The 16,028-nt window shown below is 49.2% G+C and overlaps 6 protein-coding genes across 6 annotated transcripts; 1 reads left to right on the plus strand and 5 right to left on the minus strand.

Annotated features, from left to right (window-relative positions):
- Positions 1-252: 252 nt before the first annotated feature.
- FTJAE_7399 (riboflavin biosynthesis domain protein) lies at positions 253-1,050 on the minus strand (the record flags this gene model as incomplete). The annotated part of the gene is made up of 1 exon (XM_037354111.1): positions 253-1,050. One exon carries the CDS (start codon positions 1,048-1,050, stop codon positions 253-255), a length of 798 nt encoding a protein of 265 aa, XP_037205521.1.
- A 2,724-nt stretch (positions 1,051-3,774) lies between these two features.
- FTJAE_7400 (CUE domain protein) lies at positions 3,775-5,114 on the minus strand (the record flags this gene model as incomplete). The annotated part of the gene is made up of 2 exons (XM_037354114.1): positions 3,775-4,476; positions 4,530-5,114. 2 exons carry the CDS (start codon positions 5,112-5,114, stop codon positions 3,775-3,777), a joined length of 1,287 nt encoding a protein of 428 aa, XP_037205522.1.
- Positions 5,115-5,531: 417 nt separating this feature from the next.
- Positions 5,532-6,691, plus strand: FTJAE_7401 (peroxisomal targeting signal 2 receptor; the record flags this gene model as incomplete). The annotated part of the gene is made up of 3 exons (XM_037354115.1): positions 5,532-5,704; positions 5,768-5,993; positions 6,044-6,691. The coding sequence occupies 3 exons, from the start codon at positions 5,532-5,534 to the stop codon at positions 6,689-6,691; spliced, it is 1,047 nt and encodes a 348-aa protein (XP_037205523.1).
- Positions 6,692-7,077: 386 nt separating this feature from the next.
- FTJAE_7402 (ATP-dependent RNA helicase cyt-19 mitochondrial) lies at positions 7,078-9,179 on the minus strand (the record flags this gene model as incomplete). Its single annotated transcript, XM_037354116.1, has 2 exons — positions 7,078-8,761; positions 8,818-9,179. The coding sequence occupies 2 exons, from the start codon at positions 9,177-9,179 to the stop codon at positions 7,078-7,080; spliced, it is 2,046 nt and encodes a 681-aa protein (XP_037205524.1).
- A 546-nt stretch (positions 9,180-9,725) lies between these two features.
- On the minus strand, positions 9,726-10,767 carry FTJAE_7403 (uncharacterized protein; the record flags this gene model as incomplete). Its single annotated transcript, XM_037354117.1, has 2 exons — positions 9,726-10,312; positions 10,374-10,767. The coding sequence occupies 2 exons, from the start codon at positions 10,765-10,767 to the stop codon at positions 9,726-9,728; spliced, it is 981 nt and encodes a 326-aa protein (XP_037205525.1).
- Positions 10,768-11,765: 998 nt separating this feature from the next.
- On the minus strand, positions 11,766-15,701 carry FTJAE_7404 (inner centromere related pic1; the record flags this gene model as incomplete). The annotated part of the gene is made up of 3 exons (XM_037354118.1): positions 11,766-15,332; positions 15,384-15,471; positions 15,526-15,701. 3 exons carry the CDS (start codon positions 15,699-15,701, stop codon positions 11,766-11,768), a joined length of 3,831 nt encoding a protein of 1,276 aa, XP_037205526.1.
- Positions 15,702-16,028: the final 327 nt, after the last annotated feature.

Here is a 16,028-nt window from a genome sequence, read left to right on the forward strand (position 1 = left end):
TTGACAATGTTGAAGAATGAGAAACGGACCTTTCTCCCAGTATTGCTACCGGAATATCCATATCATACTCGGTGGCATTTAGGTCCAATACACCAGTCAATGACAGCAGAAATCATGATAGAACAAGACTACAGGCAGAGATGGGGGTTTGGGTTGAGCAAGGGGGGTTTCCAAGAAACATGTTGAGAAGAGCAGAGGGATAGCTAAAGCTTGATTGGAGGCTTGTATATAAGTATAGCCTAGCTTTAGGCACTAAGCATGCAGCGTGCCACACAGGACAACGTCTTCACCAAAAGGATGCCATGAGACATTCGATAGCCGCGCAGCAGGAATTGGAACACCTGCTGAATCCTGAAGGCGATCTGGGGACACGACAACGCCTCCTTGACCAAGCCAAGTTGGTGCAATAGTAACAATAACGGAGTCAACTAGTTCGTGATATTGAGGATCAAGCAAGGAGTTGATAATTTGGCCGCCTCCCTCGACCATGACGCTGGAGAGGCCTGCATGATGTAAGGCTCTGAATACATCATGCCAGTCAAAGCGCATGCGTTCGTTGGGTCCTACTTTGGTCGGGACATGGATATACTTTCCGCCATGGTGTTCGAGTAGCGCAACGTTTTCAGCAGGCAAGTCCTGGCTAGACACACCAGTCAGGACAAAGGGAGCTAAACCATTACCGAGGCGAGAAACCTCTAGGACTTTGTCGGAGCTGCTAGGAGTCCATCGGAGATGAGGATCAATGACGATGGGCCGAGGCTGACTTGTAGCACCAGTGATACGACAATTTAGGGCAGGCGAATCGGCCAAGAGAGTGGAAACGCCGATGAGAATAGCATCATGCCGTGAACGAAGATAGTGAGTCATTGCTTTGGAGTCGGGCCCGGAGAGTCGAGTTCGGACGCCAGGGGCCAGAGAAAGCGATGAATCAAGTGAGGTTGCAAATGTGAGTGTCACAAATGGCCGTGAGGCTCCAGAAGTGTTTGCTGATGATGGAAGTCTGGACTCTAGCATAGCTGCTGAGGATGCGGGGAAGGTGAGCGCCGACATTTTGAGTTCTTTCCCGTGGTAGTCAGGTTGAATCTGAATAGCCAGGATACGAAGTTAAAGAAAAGATTTGCCCCAGAAGTCAAAGAGAGCTTTGATGCCAGGCACTGTTGTCCTAGTAGCGCCGTTCTGTAGGTTGTATGAGCTTCCAATCTGCGGCCAACAACTTCTTCAAGAGACTGGGTGACGTGGCCAAGTAGAGGAAGAAGATCTGATTTAATCTTTCATTGGGCTCTCGTCTTCTCGATTGATTTGACGCGAAGATGATACTTCGCGGTCGTTGGTGTTAGATTGAAGGATTAAATCGATAGTACTTCCTTTGGTTGGGATGAAGTTGAAATTGGCTTTCCTGATTGGAAGGAAGGATACAGGCAGCGGCTGGCTGAAACCGCTGGCGGGAATGTGACAGCGGCAGGCGCGGCCCACATGCCGTTCGCGGCCCTTGGCAATCAAATCAGCCAATGAATATAGAGATTGTTATGATAAACTTGAACAGTATGGAATTCTTAAACTTCTATAGGATAGGCAGCGATTAATACCTTCAATAAATACTCATTCTCTTTCATTTTTGATTTATTCTTGGTGAAGAATTTTGCTGAGTCCATAAAGAATGCTGGTCATTTATCCTGCCTTGTTACCAAGTGCGAGTGCCGCTCCATATGCGATGTTCTGAATTGAGGCAGTTCGTTTTCTGGTTACTTGGATCATTGGCGACTGGTAGGTCGATTATATCTGTCAAAGATGGTTGTTCAAACAGATCCGAGGAAGCCTGGTTTTAGATCCAAACTTGTTATTGCTCGAAACAGAATAGCTCTCCACGGAACATCTGGCACTGATAATTGATTCCGCCAGCTTTGGACTCAAAACAACTTATATTCACATTCCCGTATATTCCTCAGCTATAGCAGCACTAGATTTAAATAGTAAACAAGGCACCTTATTGTGGAGAGTGAGTGACATACGGTTGAATACTTACTGACATATCTACGGATGGATGTAAGGTTGAAATGAAGTTGCCTAAATTCTTGTTTTTCCACCTAAGTACGAAGAAGATATTCAATCTTCACTTTATGGATTATAGTATTGGACTATCGAATATAAACTTTGGCTGTAGCTATTTCTGGCATGATAATAGCCGATTAGGCTAGATTTCCAAGACTCTGAATGGGGCAATTGGGTAATCCAAGTCACATGAATAAGAGCATCTGCGGATGCTGCGGGGCAGATCGAATAGATCTAAGACAGTTCAGATCGGGTCTGTATCCTCATATATATACTCTGTTTATATCAAGGACCGTTTCAAGCAAGCTATGTGAGCATTTGTGGATTAAACTTGTCACGGTTCAAATAGGAGGAGCACGTCCTCGGTAGTTGAAGCCTCACGCTAACATCGTGTAGATTCGTTGAAATAAATAGATTAAATGCTAGCGCTTACTGATTATAATGGCGAAACATAGAGCTCATTAATGGCCTGGTACCGTACTGGTGGTACGGCTGCTCACAAAACCCCCGAAACTTCCTACCGGGACTCGGCGGAAACATGATGAAATGATAGCGGCCGGGAAAGAAGGTCATATCAAGTCAAGAATTTCAAAGAATCAGGTCCAATTGAAACGGCCCATATCTTGCATGGATCTCGCCCCCAAAGTCAACGGGCTGCTGGTTGGTGTAGACCACATATCTCACGAAGATCTAAATTCCAATGGTTAGCAAGCCATCGCGTTACACAAGAAACAACCACGCACTTTCTGAAGCCTTGGATTTTCGCCATGAATTGCTTTCTATCGGGCATTTCGGATTGAATCTTCAGGGCAATTTGACAAGGCAGAGCAGCCATATTGGTAGATAACCTATCAGCCTGACCACCACCTAAGGCTTAAGTACATAGACGTCATGTATTTCGAGTGAGCATATATCTTCCCATTACATTAAACCATTCTCTTGCGCAGGCTGAGCAAGTGGAGGCAGTTCGATCTGCCACTATTCCTAGGGCTACGTAAAGGGAGTCGTGGATGTTTCCACTATGTCGGTGATTTACCTGGCCCATTCAACAATGAATCAATGATAAAAGCGTCAGTAACATTTGAAATATCACGCTGGAATCCTAGCCGATTGTGATACCGTCAATCTACTTCAGCTAGCCATGGCCTGCCGATTTGGTGCCCTAGAAGAATGGACTGGATCAAGGCCTACGAATACTGCAAGTATATTCGTTACATAAGGATCGCTTAATGCTAACATCATATATTGCTGTATCTGTGTGTCATACAACATATATGGGTCGATAGATGGATTTGGATGTCATGTTGGGGGGCTTATATGTTCCATTATCTGCAAGATGCTTGACATTAAACTTGTAGATACGCAACTACAGGCTACCAGAAGTGCGCATCGAGGGAATTGGCTGGGCCAATACGACTGATTCCATTTCATTCATAGTAAAGTTCAATCCACATTCTTCCGCGTATCATATGGTGTGGTTTCTGTGGTAAATACTAATCTATGGCCCCAGTGTTTGGCCAACTTGCAAACGAAAGTGCAAATTCTATCTGGAAAGCCGTGGCGCATCTCACCGGTATGTTTATGGCCGGTATCTATAGAGCCATTGGAAGGACAGTGGTTTCTCAGTTGGATAACTAAGTATCGAAGAGGGCATCACTGCATCAGACTCATTCAAGAGGCACGGGAAAAGACGAGAATTGGTTTGACAAGGGTTGTATTGATTCCCTAAGTCTTAGTGCCAGCTCCTTTTCTAAACACGGGATTCCCATCATCATCAAACTCAGCCCACTGAAAGAACCCGCAGTTCTCCTGTCCAGGAGAGTTGGCATAACACATCCAAAAGTATTTTCCAAAATTCTCCTTCTTCTTCGTCACAGCTCTCAAAACACACGGCAGCCCACACCGACACTTTGGTGTAGACCTTGGATGTAGGTTTGCCTTGTAGTCTCGGTATGTAATGTTGATTCGAGTCGTGCCAGAGATAGGATGCGGATCGATAGACAATGCCGGGGCGATGCTATGCTTCCACTCTTCTTGCATCTCGGCATGCATCACAAGAAGAGAGTTGTGCGGAAGATGAATTGATATTTGACCTTCTGCATCTTGCTCTTGAACCGTCTTCGTATCGCTGTCTCTAGGAATCACGCGCCTGACACGAAATTCGCGAGCAACCCCTAGTGAAATCGACCCGATGACGGCGCGAGGTCCAAGATATGTGAGATGGTCGCTATGCCAGCCAACATTCTGTTGAGGACCGGTGTATGCATTGACAAATGCTGAGTTTGGAACCCAGGGGTTGGGGGATTGATATTTCAACTTTTTCCCGCCAGGGTATCGAGTCTTGATTCGTTTCTGAATCTCGGAATTGACAGCTTCTTGGACTTTTGGCTTGACCTTGATAAGCTGAGGTGTAATTCGCCGGACATCCTGCACACGATTAATCAAAGACTGTGAGGTGATGCGATCACATAAAGATTTACCGTAAGTCGACCACCATTGTAGTGGTACTCTGTTTTCTGGCGCTCGATCTCGTCGTAGCTCTCGACATAGAAGCTTGACGTGTGGGGACTTGATACTACGTTCTCAAATAGTTGGAAAGTAATCTTCTCGAAAGATTTTGATTCTTCAAGTAGTTCTTGCAGTAATTCGTTGGCTTCTTCAGGTGGTAAGAAGTTGTGTATAATCGTGCACGGAGTATGTTCAGCCACGTCTTCCGGATCATATAAGTGCAATGTGCTTCCGGCTTTTGACTTTAATTTCTTCTTTTTTGGTGTAGTATCCAAGGATGTCGAGTCACTTGGGGTTGCAAATTGCTTCAAGGATTGTTGGTATCCGATAACTCGATTGCCCTTCTTCACCGGGGCCTGGACTTTAAGGGACGCGGATGCCTCCGAAACGGAACCATCATGCGCTAGTAAGATGTCTAGTAGAATTTCCTGATCAAGTTGAGGATGCAAAGACGATAATAAAGCCAACTTGACTTCGGTTGACTCTTCTGGTTCTGCGATTTCCTTTTGAAGCTCTGGAGATGATTTCCGCTTGGGACGAGTCAAAAAAGCTTTCATAGCTTGATCCCCGTATATCCAATAGTACAAGTCATGCGCTGTAACTGAAAGTGCTCTCTGGCAGATGCGCCAGCATTTCGCAGTTTGGGAGACGTGATGAGGGGCGGTTGGTGACACGATATCGCGAAAGGTGCGAAAAGTTGAGACACGAAACCACGTGACTAGAATGACTCCGGTTATCACATACCCCCGCATGACGTATGACCCGGTTAGCCACATAAACGCGACACTTGTGCCCCGCGGGCTTGTGAGATTACCGAAACCGAGGCACATGTCAGTATAGCTTCGAGGGGCTTCGAGGGGAAGCTATACGATCCAAACAAGCCCAAGCCCATTGTCCACTGTAGCTTTCTTTGCTCTACCATAATACCACAGCTAACACATGCGCGCGGTCTCTCAAGACCAATTTTCAGCGCAATGGCTGCAATGCTAGAATTCCGAACCCAAGGGTACAATCCCTACGCCGTCAAGTATTCCCCGTACTACGACTCGCGAATTGCCGTTGCGACGTCTGCCAACTTTGGCATTGTGGGCAATGGTCGGGTATTTGCGCTCGCTCTGACGGCGCAGGGTGTACAAGTTGAGAAAACGTATGCGACGTCCCGTTGCTGGAACTTGTGGAGTGTTACTGGAAGCTAATATCGCTGTCGCAGTTTCGATACAAACGATGCGCTGTACGACTTGGCTTGGTCCGAGATTAACGAGAACCAATTGATCGTCGCATGTGGTGATGGATCGTTGAAGCTATTTGACTTGGGAATTGACGATTTTCCGGTTATGAACTTTCACGAACATAAGCGAGAAACCTTCTCCGTCTGTTGGAACCCTATAACCAAGGATACTTTCATATCGAGTTCCTGGGACGGCACAGTCAAGATTGTACGCCAACTAATCACCTATACATAAACTATGGTTCTAACACTCGATAGTGGTCGCCAACGCGAAATCACTCGATAAAGACGCTGCCCATCGGAAACTGTACTTACAGCACATCCTTCTGCCCCTCCAACCCCGCCTTGATATCCGCCGTCTCCTCCGACTCCCACCTCCGAATCTTCGACCTCCGAACGCCATCTTCGGCAAAGTACCACCTCACGGCGACGATACCGGTCCACGCTTCTGGGCCGCAACCGTCACCCGGGGCTTCTGCGCCTGCCGAGATTCTTACTCACGATTGGAATAAGTACCGGGACACGGTGATAGCTACAGGTGGTGTGGACAGAGTTCTACGAACCTTTGACATACGGAACCCTAACGGAGGTCCGCTGTCTATCATGCAAGGCCATGAATATGCTGTGCGGCGTCTATCGTGGAGTCCCCATTCGAGCGACACTCTTATAAGTGCCAGTTACGACATGACTGTTCGGTTATGGAATGACGGTTCAAGTCAGCAGCAAGTTCCGGCAATGGGACCGGCAATAGGAAGTCAAATGGGAATCATGAATCGTCATACGGAGTTCGTCACGGGAGTAGACTGGTGTCTTTTTGGTATGGGCGGTTGGGTAGCTTCTGTGGGCTGGGATGAGAGAGTGTTACTGTGGGATGCCAATATGTTGATGGGCCAACGAATACCATGATGTTAAGCATTGTTAGTTTGGCGTTGATTGGAGTAAGCGTATCTACGAATACCGTTGGTATAACAGGCGTTGGGATGTATTCCATGGGCTGAGTTCATCAGTATGCAAATCTGCTTGCTGGCCAAACAACCACATACATTAAGCGCGAGTGCCACAAAGCAGGATGGTCATTGAGATTATCGTCATTTCTTAAGTAGAGTTGTCGTGGAGTATACCCAGTGACGCCTGTAGACATGTCTATAAACCAAACCCCTTTTCCCATATCTTACACTAGTATAAAATACAAAAATGCCCAATTGAAGTACAAGTCATACACATCCCATCCGTCATAGGTATCTGGTCTTGTTATTACATTTTCACCATTTTCACGGCATGCCCTTCATCGCTTAGAATGAAGAGCGTCCTCCGCCGTAGCCTCCTGAGCGGCCACCACCAGAGCTTCGGTCACCGCGGCCACCACCGTAGCCTCCTGAACGGTTGCCACCGTATCCTCCTGAGCGGCTACCGCCAAAGCCTCCTGAGCGACCACCGTTTGAGCCTCCGCGGCCAAAACCACCAGATCTACCACGTCCAAAGTCATCCCGGCGAGCATTGCTTGCCATGGAATCAAAGGGATCATCGCTTTCTCGGCGTGAAAATCCACCGGATCGATCACCGAACCGTCCACCAGATCGATCGCCAAATCGCTGGCCATCCGAAATTTGCATGCCTGGTGTATTGGCCAATCCCAGCTTCTGAGCCCACATGGAGGAAACAGACGGGGGTTTATCCCATCCCCAGCCAAGACGCGTCCATTCGTTGACCTCTTCGGCCATCTCCTGCTTATTAGTGGCCATGCCGAACATGGACATATAGGCTGTAGCGAGAACTGAACGAGGCAGAGTACCAAAGAGCGCCTTGGTCTTCTCGTGGTGAGTAGTAGTCTCACCTCCTGCCACGTCAGTCTCAGCACTGCTGAGAGAGCTGTTCTGCTGAATGGGAAGACCCTGAAGCATCTTTCGAGCGTTACGGACGGAAGAGTTAGGGATGATCAACCAGCCTTGGCCCTCCTTGTTCTGTCGGCCAGTTCGTCCAAGTCGGTGAATGTAAGACTCACGTTCCCGGGGAGTGTCGATCTGGATAACGTGTGTCACATTAGGGAAATCCATTCCTCTGGCTGTGACATCGGAGGAAAGAAGAACACCGGATCTAGCCTCGCGGAATCTGTCGGCAGCTCTTTGGCGTTGTTGTTGATTCAGCTTTGACTGCATGACATAGGAAGAGAAATAAGGGGTGCCGTCGTTCTTGGCATTCTGACGTTGCTGGTAGAACAGCTCGCCAGCCAGCTCAACCAAAGCAGTGGTGTTGAAGTAGACAATAGCCTTCAAAGGCATGGCACCAGGGGTTTGCCTGATCGTTGCATCTTCACGCTCCAGAAGCTCAAAAAGGGTGGGGAAGACCTGAGACCAACCGGAGACGGGAACGATATGCTGAGGAACCTTGTCGTGGGTAAGAGACTCGTTCTCGGGGATGGTCTGGACAAACTCGAAGTCGTTGGCTCTGACCATGTTGCGGGCCAGGCGGATGACACTGTCGGGAATTGTGGCAGAAACGAGCATGGTCTGGCGAACCTTCTCTTCGGGCTTGGGAAGGCACTTGATGATTTCGTTGAGCTCTCTCTCGAAGCCGACATCAAGCATTCGGTCGGCCTCATCCAAGACCAGAGCAGCCAGGTTGGGGGCATCAATGCCGCTGCTGGTGTCCTGGAGAAGATCGTTCAGACGACCAGGAGTAGCGACAAGAAGATGGCAACCATTTCGTCGAGTCTGGTGAAGCATGCTGCGCTTGTCAGTGCCACCAACAGCACACTGAACGACGAGACCAGTGTGTGAAACCAATCGGCGAGCCTCAGCGGCGATTTGCTCGGCTAGCTCTCGTGTGGGAGAGAGAATAATTCCACGGATATCATCAGATCGGGCTTGACGTCTAGCGGTCCTGTCGGCAAGTGTGCTATCCTCCTCGATCATTCTTTGCAGGAGAGGAAGAAGGAATGCAATAGTTTTTCCGGTACCAGTCTTGGCTTGGGCAACGCTGATTAAATGTTAGCCAATGTACAATATCTTTATCTTGATGTAAAAAGAACTCACATGTCAGTACCCTTGAGGGCAGGCTGAATAGTCTTGGCCTGGACAGGAGTCATGGTATCGTATTTCATGTCGTCCATGATGGGCTTGAGAAGGTTGGGGTGAATGCCCTGGAGATCGGCGAAGCGAACTTCAGGCTCAGCTTCAGCTGAAGGAGTAGACTCAGACTCATTCTGCTCAGCAGTAGCCTCGTTGCTGTAGGCGCGTGTGATGGAAGCAATTCGGCTGATGGCAGCGATAGAAGAGCGGCTTGTCAAAACCTGACGGCGAACAGCAGGCAAAGCAGTTCGGGTCTGTGTGAGGAGGGCAGCTGTAGCGGCGGATCTGGCCTGAGTGGCACAGCGCCTAAGGCTGGATCGAAACATGATGCCGGGGTATTAAAGACAAGAATTGACGCTGAGATTCCTGTTCTGCGATTGATAGAAACTACAAACCCAGAAGCAAGAATTGGAGGAGGAGAGGAAAAGAGGATGATGATATGGGAGAAGGTTAGGTTTGGATGAAGATTGGCAGGCGTCCAAGGGTCGCGCGCCGCTACTTTTGGGAAAAATGAAATTTTTACAGCGCTACCTTATCTTATCGCCTAATTGGCAGCGAAGCTCTACCCTGATTGGGTTAGGTCCCGAATCTGTCACGTGCTCCACCGGAGGTCAGCACCGGGTTAGAGGCGAAAAGGCTTGTAAGGGTCCTGGAGCATTGCCACTAGCTCAGTATTGAGGATGAAGATGGAACAAAATCCCCGAGTATGAACTGTAGAGTGTGTATGTATGCAACTTCCATTACCTTATGCTATGTAAATGCCAGTATAAAAACAAAACTCCGCTGACCAATGATCACTCTTCTATCTCTATTTCTAAATCCCCAATGATAAACTCCCTCTGATGCAAGTCCCCTCCAGCAGCTTCTAGGCTCTAGCCACTCATCTTTGGTTTCGACCCCACCATCGAAAGACCCTCCCCGAGTCCATCCGAGATACCCTGAGTTACACCATCAACAGTCCAAACAAACACTTCTAATAGAGCCTGAGCAACTTTGCCATCGTTCATCTGCCCGATTGCGTCAGTCAAGGAAGCGCTTTGCTTGCCAATTGAGTTGACCAAGTCCACGCCGTGACCTACGACCTTCTCGGAGATCTTGTACTTGCGCTCCAGTCGAGCTGCGCATCTAACGAGTAGCAGCAGATATGGCATTAGGAAGCTGAGGAAGAAGATGAGATTGACGACTGTCATTTGGACTCCGCGATGAATGATTGAACGGGGTTGACTGGGGCGAACGCGTTGTGAGCCGGGTTCTGCTCGAGTTAGGGCCATATCAGACAAGTTGACTTGCTCTGGCAATGCGCATTGAATTCTCCTAAGTTCGCCTTCATCAAGTTCTTGCGGGAGAGCTTTGAGAAGATATGTCACCCCGTCAACAAAGGCTTTCCGTTCAAACGCAACGTCTTCATCTGCTACAGCAGCTTTGCCTCCATCTATAGAGATGTTGACGAGATTCGTCCCTATTGGGCCATGTCAGCATACAACACTATTTCTTACAAGTTAGTCCTTTGAGTTACTTACCCTGCCGTGCAAATTTCCAATGCACACCAGACGCTGCTCGCATAGCTGGTTCATCCTCTGGTGCTTCCGAATAAAGGACTCGACTCATCGGCTGAGGATTCAAGTCTCGTGACTCTACAAATCCACCCGAGTGCTTTACCATGTCCGTCTGGAGTGGCTGGGCCATTGTAGCCGAGACATCAGCTTCTGAAAGAGGCCGAGGTTTTGTTTGTGACCCAGATATCGTCACACCAGGACGTAGAGTGTGAAAACTGATACTCCGTCTGAGGAAACGAATTGGCCCGGGGAGTGAGTTTGGAAGCATGGAGACGACGTTGAAGATCCTGCTTTCGGTGATTTGATCGACTTTGATCTCGTCGAGAGATGGAGCAAATGATCTGAGATGAGACGCCATGTTTCAAGAGCTGCAGGCTAAAGGATGAATGAGGTCTCGGGAGAGTGGAAGTGAGAGAACAATAGTTAAAATGTCGTCAGGTTAACTCGGTGATGAAGTGAGGCTTAGGTCTAATCAGTCATGATGTGAATGTGGCAGTATTGTTTGACTTTAAAGTGAAGGGACCTCTCTCATAAAGACCTCCTGACAAAACCATCAGATGAGAAAGGCCGAAGGAAAAAGAGAGGAGCAAATGCCATATCATGAAACAACCGCATCAAATAGAATCTTGCACGAGGTCTCGCCTCGCCTCGCCTACAGTTCCTTATCATTTTTTTACTGGGTCCTAACTATTCCGTCGTGCTTATGCTTCTGACATGTGAAAACGGTTAACTAAGAATTTGTTGAGACCATGGCTTTTTTGCATCTGCAGATAAGGTTGATCTTCCAATAATGTCTCGTTTCTTGGTGGAGAATTATCATGAGCAAAAGGTCAACTTTGTTTCCTCTTGGAGAGGTTGGAAAGCTAGGTACATACTATTTGTAACTCTCACTACCAACACCGCAGTATGTACATATTCATGAGCATCCATCATCACAAGCAATCGGACACTTCCTCGGAGCCATAATAAACGAATAATGATTCTCATTCGGATAATTCAATAGACAAACGCCCCAACAATGTATTCCATGCATGCGATATTATACGTCTTGCTTGACTAAACGCTCGTTCATCTCTTCCTTCCTCGGTAGCCTTGATAGACACCCTATTCCATTTCGCCATGCGCCAAACCAGAAACCAACCAACCAACCATTGTCAAAATGCAATCTCATCTATCACAAATGCGCTCAATCTGCTGCATCCGATGCCCATATGCCAATAAACTCGACCAGAGTCAATCACTCGCTCCCTTTTTTCCGTTTCATTATTGTAGCCATGCTGCCGCTGCTTAAGCTTAATCCCTCTGAACACCCAATTAATCGACTTCATCAAGTATCCGTATCATATGCATATGCCATTACATCATGTCTTTGCTCAGTTCGTAAGACCAGCCTCCCTCACGTCTGAGCTTGTCTCTGGCAGCCAGGTTCTTTCGGATGTCCTCTTCAGTAAGACGATCTGTGCCGCTCCAGTTGGCACTGGATGTTCGGGCGCGGAACTTGTGGTGTCTGTCTTTGCTCTTGTCAAAGACCTCCTCCATGTTCAAGGGCGCGGGAGGTCCGAAAATTGACGCTGGGTCAATATCTTCCTGTCTAAAGAGGGCATCCCGAATGTATGGGGAGTTAGCCCATGCTGCGACCGTGCCCGCTTGAGGTTCATCGTCGTCCTCGTCTTCATCGTCTGTCTGGATCTCAGGAAGCTCAATGGCCTCGCCATTCTGGAATCGTGGTGATGATCTTGGTACAGACTTGGCGGCAGACTTCATTCCATTGACGGGACCGGGACGTCCAGGTGTCTTGTAAGAAGGTCCCGCCGGGTTGGGGTTCGGGGCGAAAGGAATAGTTCCTTTGTGAATCTGAGCCATGTCCATAGGGTTGCCTCCCTTCATTTGACTCTGGGGAACGCCAGTCTTGAATAGGTTTTGCGCACTGGCCTGGGAAACATAGCCACTCGTAAGAGTCTTCGTCTGCAGATCCTGGTACTTGTTAACCTTTGTTGGAATACAAGAAACGCTTTGATTGCTCACCCTCTTAAGAGCGCTGGATGGACGGACTGGAGGTCCCTTGATATTAGGAGGCTGCTCCATATCAAGCTCATCAGCGTAGTCATCGCTCGTTCGACGGCGCTTGGCATCCTTTGCCTGGTATTGGGGCCCACGTGCAGGTGGAGGTCTTGAAGGCCCATCCTCATTAGCATCTCGAAGGGGCCTCTTGGGGCCAGATTTAGAACCATTTGTCAAGTTAGCATTGACGGGTCGTCCCATGTCATCTTGTGATCTGAAGATGCCAGAGTTCATACGAGAAGGAGGGCGAGGTGGCCCCTCTCGCTGTACCGAGGCAGACTTGTCCTGTTGTAGACTGTACTGAGGTGGACCATTTGGCTGTGACCGAACAGCTGGGGGTGGCGCAGGGGTCTTCTTGGCTTTCTCAATGATTGCCAGTCGGTCTTGAGCTGCTTGGCGCTGAGCAGTCTTCTCACGCTTTTGTCGTTCTTCCTCTTGGCGACGGATGGCTTCTTGCTTCTTCTTGTCGTCCTTCAATGCTGCGCGATCACGCTCAATCTTGGCCTTCTTCTGTGCAGCCAAATCGAGAGCTCTAGGCCGCCCATTTGATCCGGTAGAAGCACCAAAGTTTGGTGCGGATTGCTTGGGCTGTGTAGAGGCCTTGCTTGCTTTGCTGATTGTTTGAGGAGGTTGAGAGCTTGTTGAAGCACCGAAGTCCTGATACCCACTAGCCACAGAGTTGCCAGGATGTAATTGTGAGCCAGTGTTGACCTTGATGTGAACAGTAGGTGCCGCCTTTGTCTTTGTAGCTGGCTCTCGGCCTGGCTTCGCAATTCGCCTCATCTCCTTGGGCCGAGATAGTTGTCCAGGAACAGCAGATCTGTGAGCAGAAGGAGGGGGTACCAAGGCAGGTGCATCGCCCATATCAAACTCCTGGTCAGCGGCCTTGGCCTCCGTTTCCTCCTGAGGCTTTGCCCTTCGCGGGCTGGTTCGGGTTGGCTTAGGTGTAGCCTTGGGAGCAGGTGGTTCAACCTCTTTCCTGGCAGCGACCTGCTTTTCCATATTGGCGAGCTTCTCCTGCTCTTTGCTGAAAACTCTGGCCTTTTCCCTTTCCTTTTCGCGCTCCTTCTCCAATTTCTCCATCTGCTCGGCTTGGACTCTAGCCTCTTTCTCCCTTCGCTTCTCCTCCTTCTCACGTTCCACTGAAGCTCTTGTGCGCTTTGCAACTGGTCGAGGTGCAGTTGACTGCTGATCGGTAGCAGTGTCGCCACTTCTATGGGAATCGATGCTTGCCTTGGGGACGATTGAATCCAAAGAAGGGTCGGGGAATGTTCCTAGGTGAGCTCGAGATGGCGAGAGCAGGGACGATTTGCCTTCGGCGCTCAGAGCTGCACTGCTGGCGATCAAGCCCTTGGAAGTGCTGAGAATGGATGACATCTTGTTCTTTAGATGCTTCAGAGGACTGTCACGGAAGAGCCTCGTAGGAGACTTTGAGGGAGAGGAGGAGGAAGGTGCAACAGCAGTGGCTGGTCTCACAGAAGCATTGGTTGATGATATTGTCTTCTTCAATGGGCTTCCCTCCTCTGGATCCGAAGCTGGGATAAGTGGAACAGCAGGTACCGATACAGACTTGGAGTGTCCCAGGTATGCCGGTCGCTGAGGCTTGTTGGCACGAGCTGGTGATCGGATACTGTCGCGGGCTTCATCCAGGTCAAAGGATCCAAGAGTTTGCTTGCCATGGATTCCTTCCATAACATCGGCAGTTCGGCTCTTAGAAAATGACGGCCTTGTGGGTGTAGGAGCAGTGACAGGCTGTTGTGTAGTGGGAGGGACAATCCAGTCATCGTCATCATCTTCGGGGAAAGCACCTGGTGTTGTTGTGGTCTCCAGCTTCCTGGGCGATGATGATTTAGGTTCGGGTACTGATTGAGATACAGTTTGTGGCGGCTGAGAGTTGGTAATGCTGTGAATTGACTTGGAGGGTCGACTTCCATTTGGCTGCGATTTACCGAGTACACTAATTCGGTCCTGTAGCATCTGCGTGTACGTCTTGTTGTGGTGGATAGCAAGCTCCTCAGCGTTCTTAGGCTGCTGTGGCACTGTGGGGAAATCATCAACGTCCATCTCGTCCTGATCCGACTCGTCTGAGGCACTCTGTTCTGCGTGACTAGCCAGGCTTTTTCCTCTCGTGTTTCTCCCCAAGTAACTCGTCCTCTTAGGATCGACATGACTTGTTCGAGAAGCTCTGGCACCAATGCTCTTGCCTGCTGTGAGAGGCTCACGAGCAGGGAGAGAAGGGAACTGCAAGCTGTTGCGGAAGCCTGGGCGGACGGGACTAGGGCTGTGGCGATCGGATTGAGACTGTGCATCATCCTGGATAGCGTTCTCATCCTCCTGGGGCTCGGCCTGGGCCTCTTCCATATCGACGTCAGTTGTCGCTTGTTGTGTCTTGATCGGTGAAGAAGTCTTGATAGGGTCCTTGGCAAGAGATGTCCGCGAGGGGCTTGGCTGAGGGAAAGCAATGGCTTCATCCAAGGCAACAGGGTCGATATTTGAGGTGTCTTCGTCCTCCAGAGGATCAAAACTGGGAGGGTTGATATCTTGACTTCCGAAATAGCCAGAGTCGCCTTGCGTTGCCGGTTGAGATTTGACCGTTGGGGCTGGTTCCGATGCTTCTTCAAGTGTCATGTGGGCGTCCTGGTCCGAGTGAATGGCTTGGGCTTCATCTGAAGGCTGTTCTGGCGCGTCTTCGACTGGTTCGTCAGAGGTAGGAGGCGCTGTCCTGGGCGATGGGGCGTGTCGTCTAGGCGAAGAAGACTTGGCTTGGTTCACAAGCTCTCTTTGGGGAGACTGAAGAAGAAGATGCTGCGCGAATCGGTTTGCTGAGCTCGAGGGTGTGCCCCCAAATACATTGGACAAAGGCTTCGAAATGTTAATGTGTGTTATTTGGGGACATTTGGTAGCTAAGCTTACTACTCTTGGCTCTGTGATCAATTTTCGTGCTGTTCGAGGTGTCTTTCCACGAAGTCTTCCAGGTGTTTTGAAGGTTTCGGCGATATTTCTATCAAGCCGCCAGTCAGTATATCGCGTCAAAAACAATGATCAAGACGCGTACGTTTCGTTCTCGTTAAAGATATTGGCCATGTGCTCATTGAGCCATGAGAACTCGTTGTGAGCCGCGTATGTGAACTCGTCTACCTCAACATCAACTATCTGAAGGGCAGAAGCGCGCTCATCAGCGACCCAAGCAGCTGAGCCGGTTGGAATGCGCGGTCCTCGCATGGCCGCCATTGCGTCGGTTGAAAAGGGGCGCGTGTGGAGGTGATTGATTGGAGTTGCTTGTCAACTATTGTTCGTGCGATATTGGTTATGTACTCATCGGGTTGGAAGGTCGAGATGAAGTCGAAAAGTTTAGTGTGTTTGAAAGTTGTGAACTCGAAGTGCGAGAGGAGCTAGGTCTCAATAACAAAGAGGGATGTTTACCCGTATGCCGAATCCAGACTAGCGTTGATGGGTTTCCCAGCTCGGAAGTGGGGCTTACTCAAGCTTCTATTCACGGCCAGTGGACGAAGACGATGTATTTCTTGTGAAACAGAGGCATGTAAACAGAGTATTATA

The sequence above is a fragment of the Fusarium tjaetaba genome, assembly GCF_013396195.1.
Source record: "Fusarium tjaetaba strain NRRL 66243 chromosome Unknown NRRL66243_c0000150, whole genome shotgun sequence".
Taxonomy (NCBI): Eukaryota; Fungi; Ascomycota; class Sordariomycetes; order Hypocreales; family Nectriaceae; genus Fusarium; species Fusarium tjaetaba.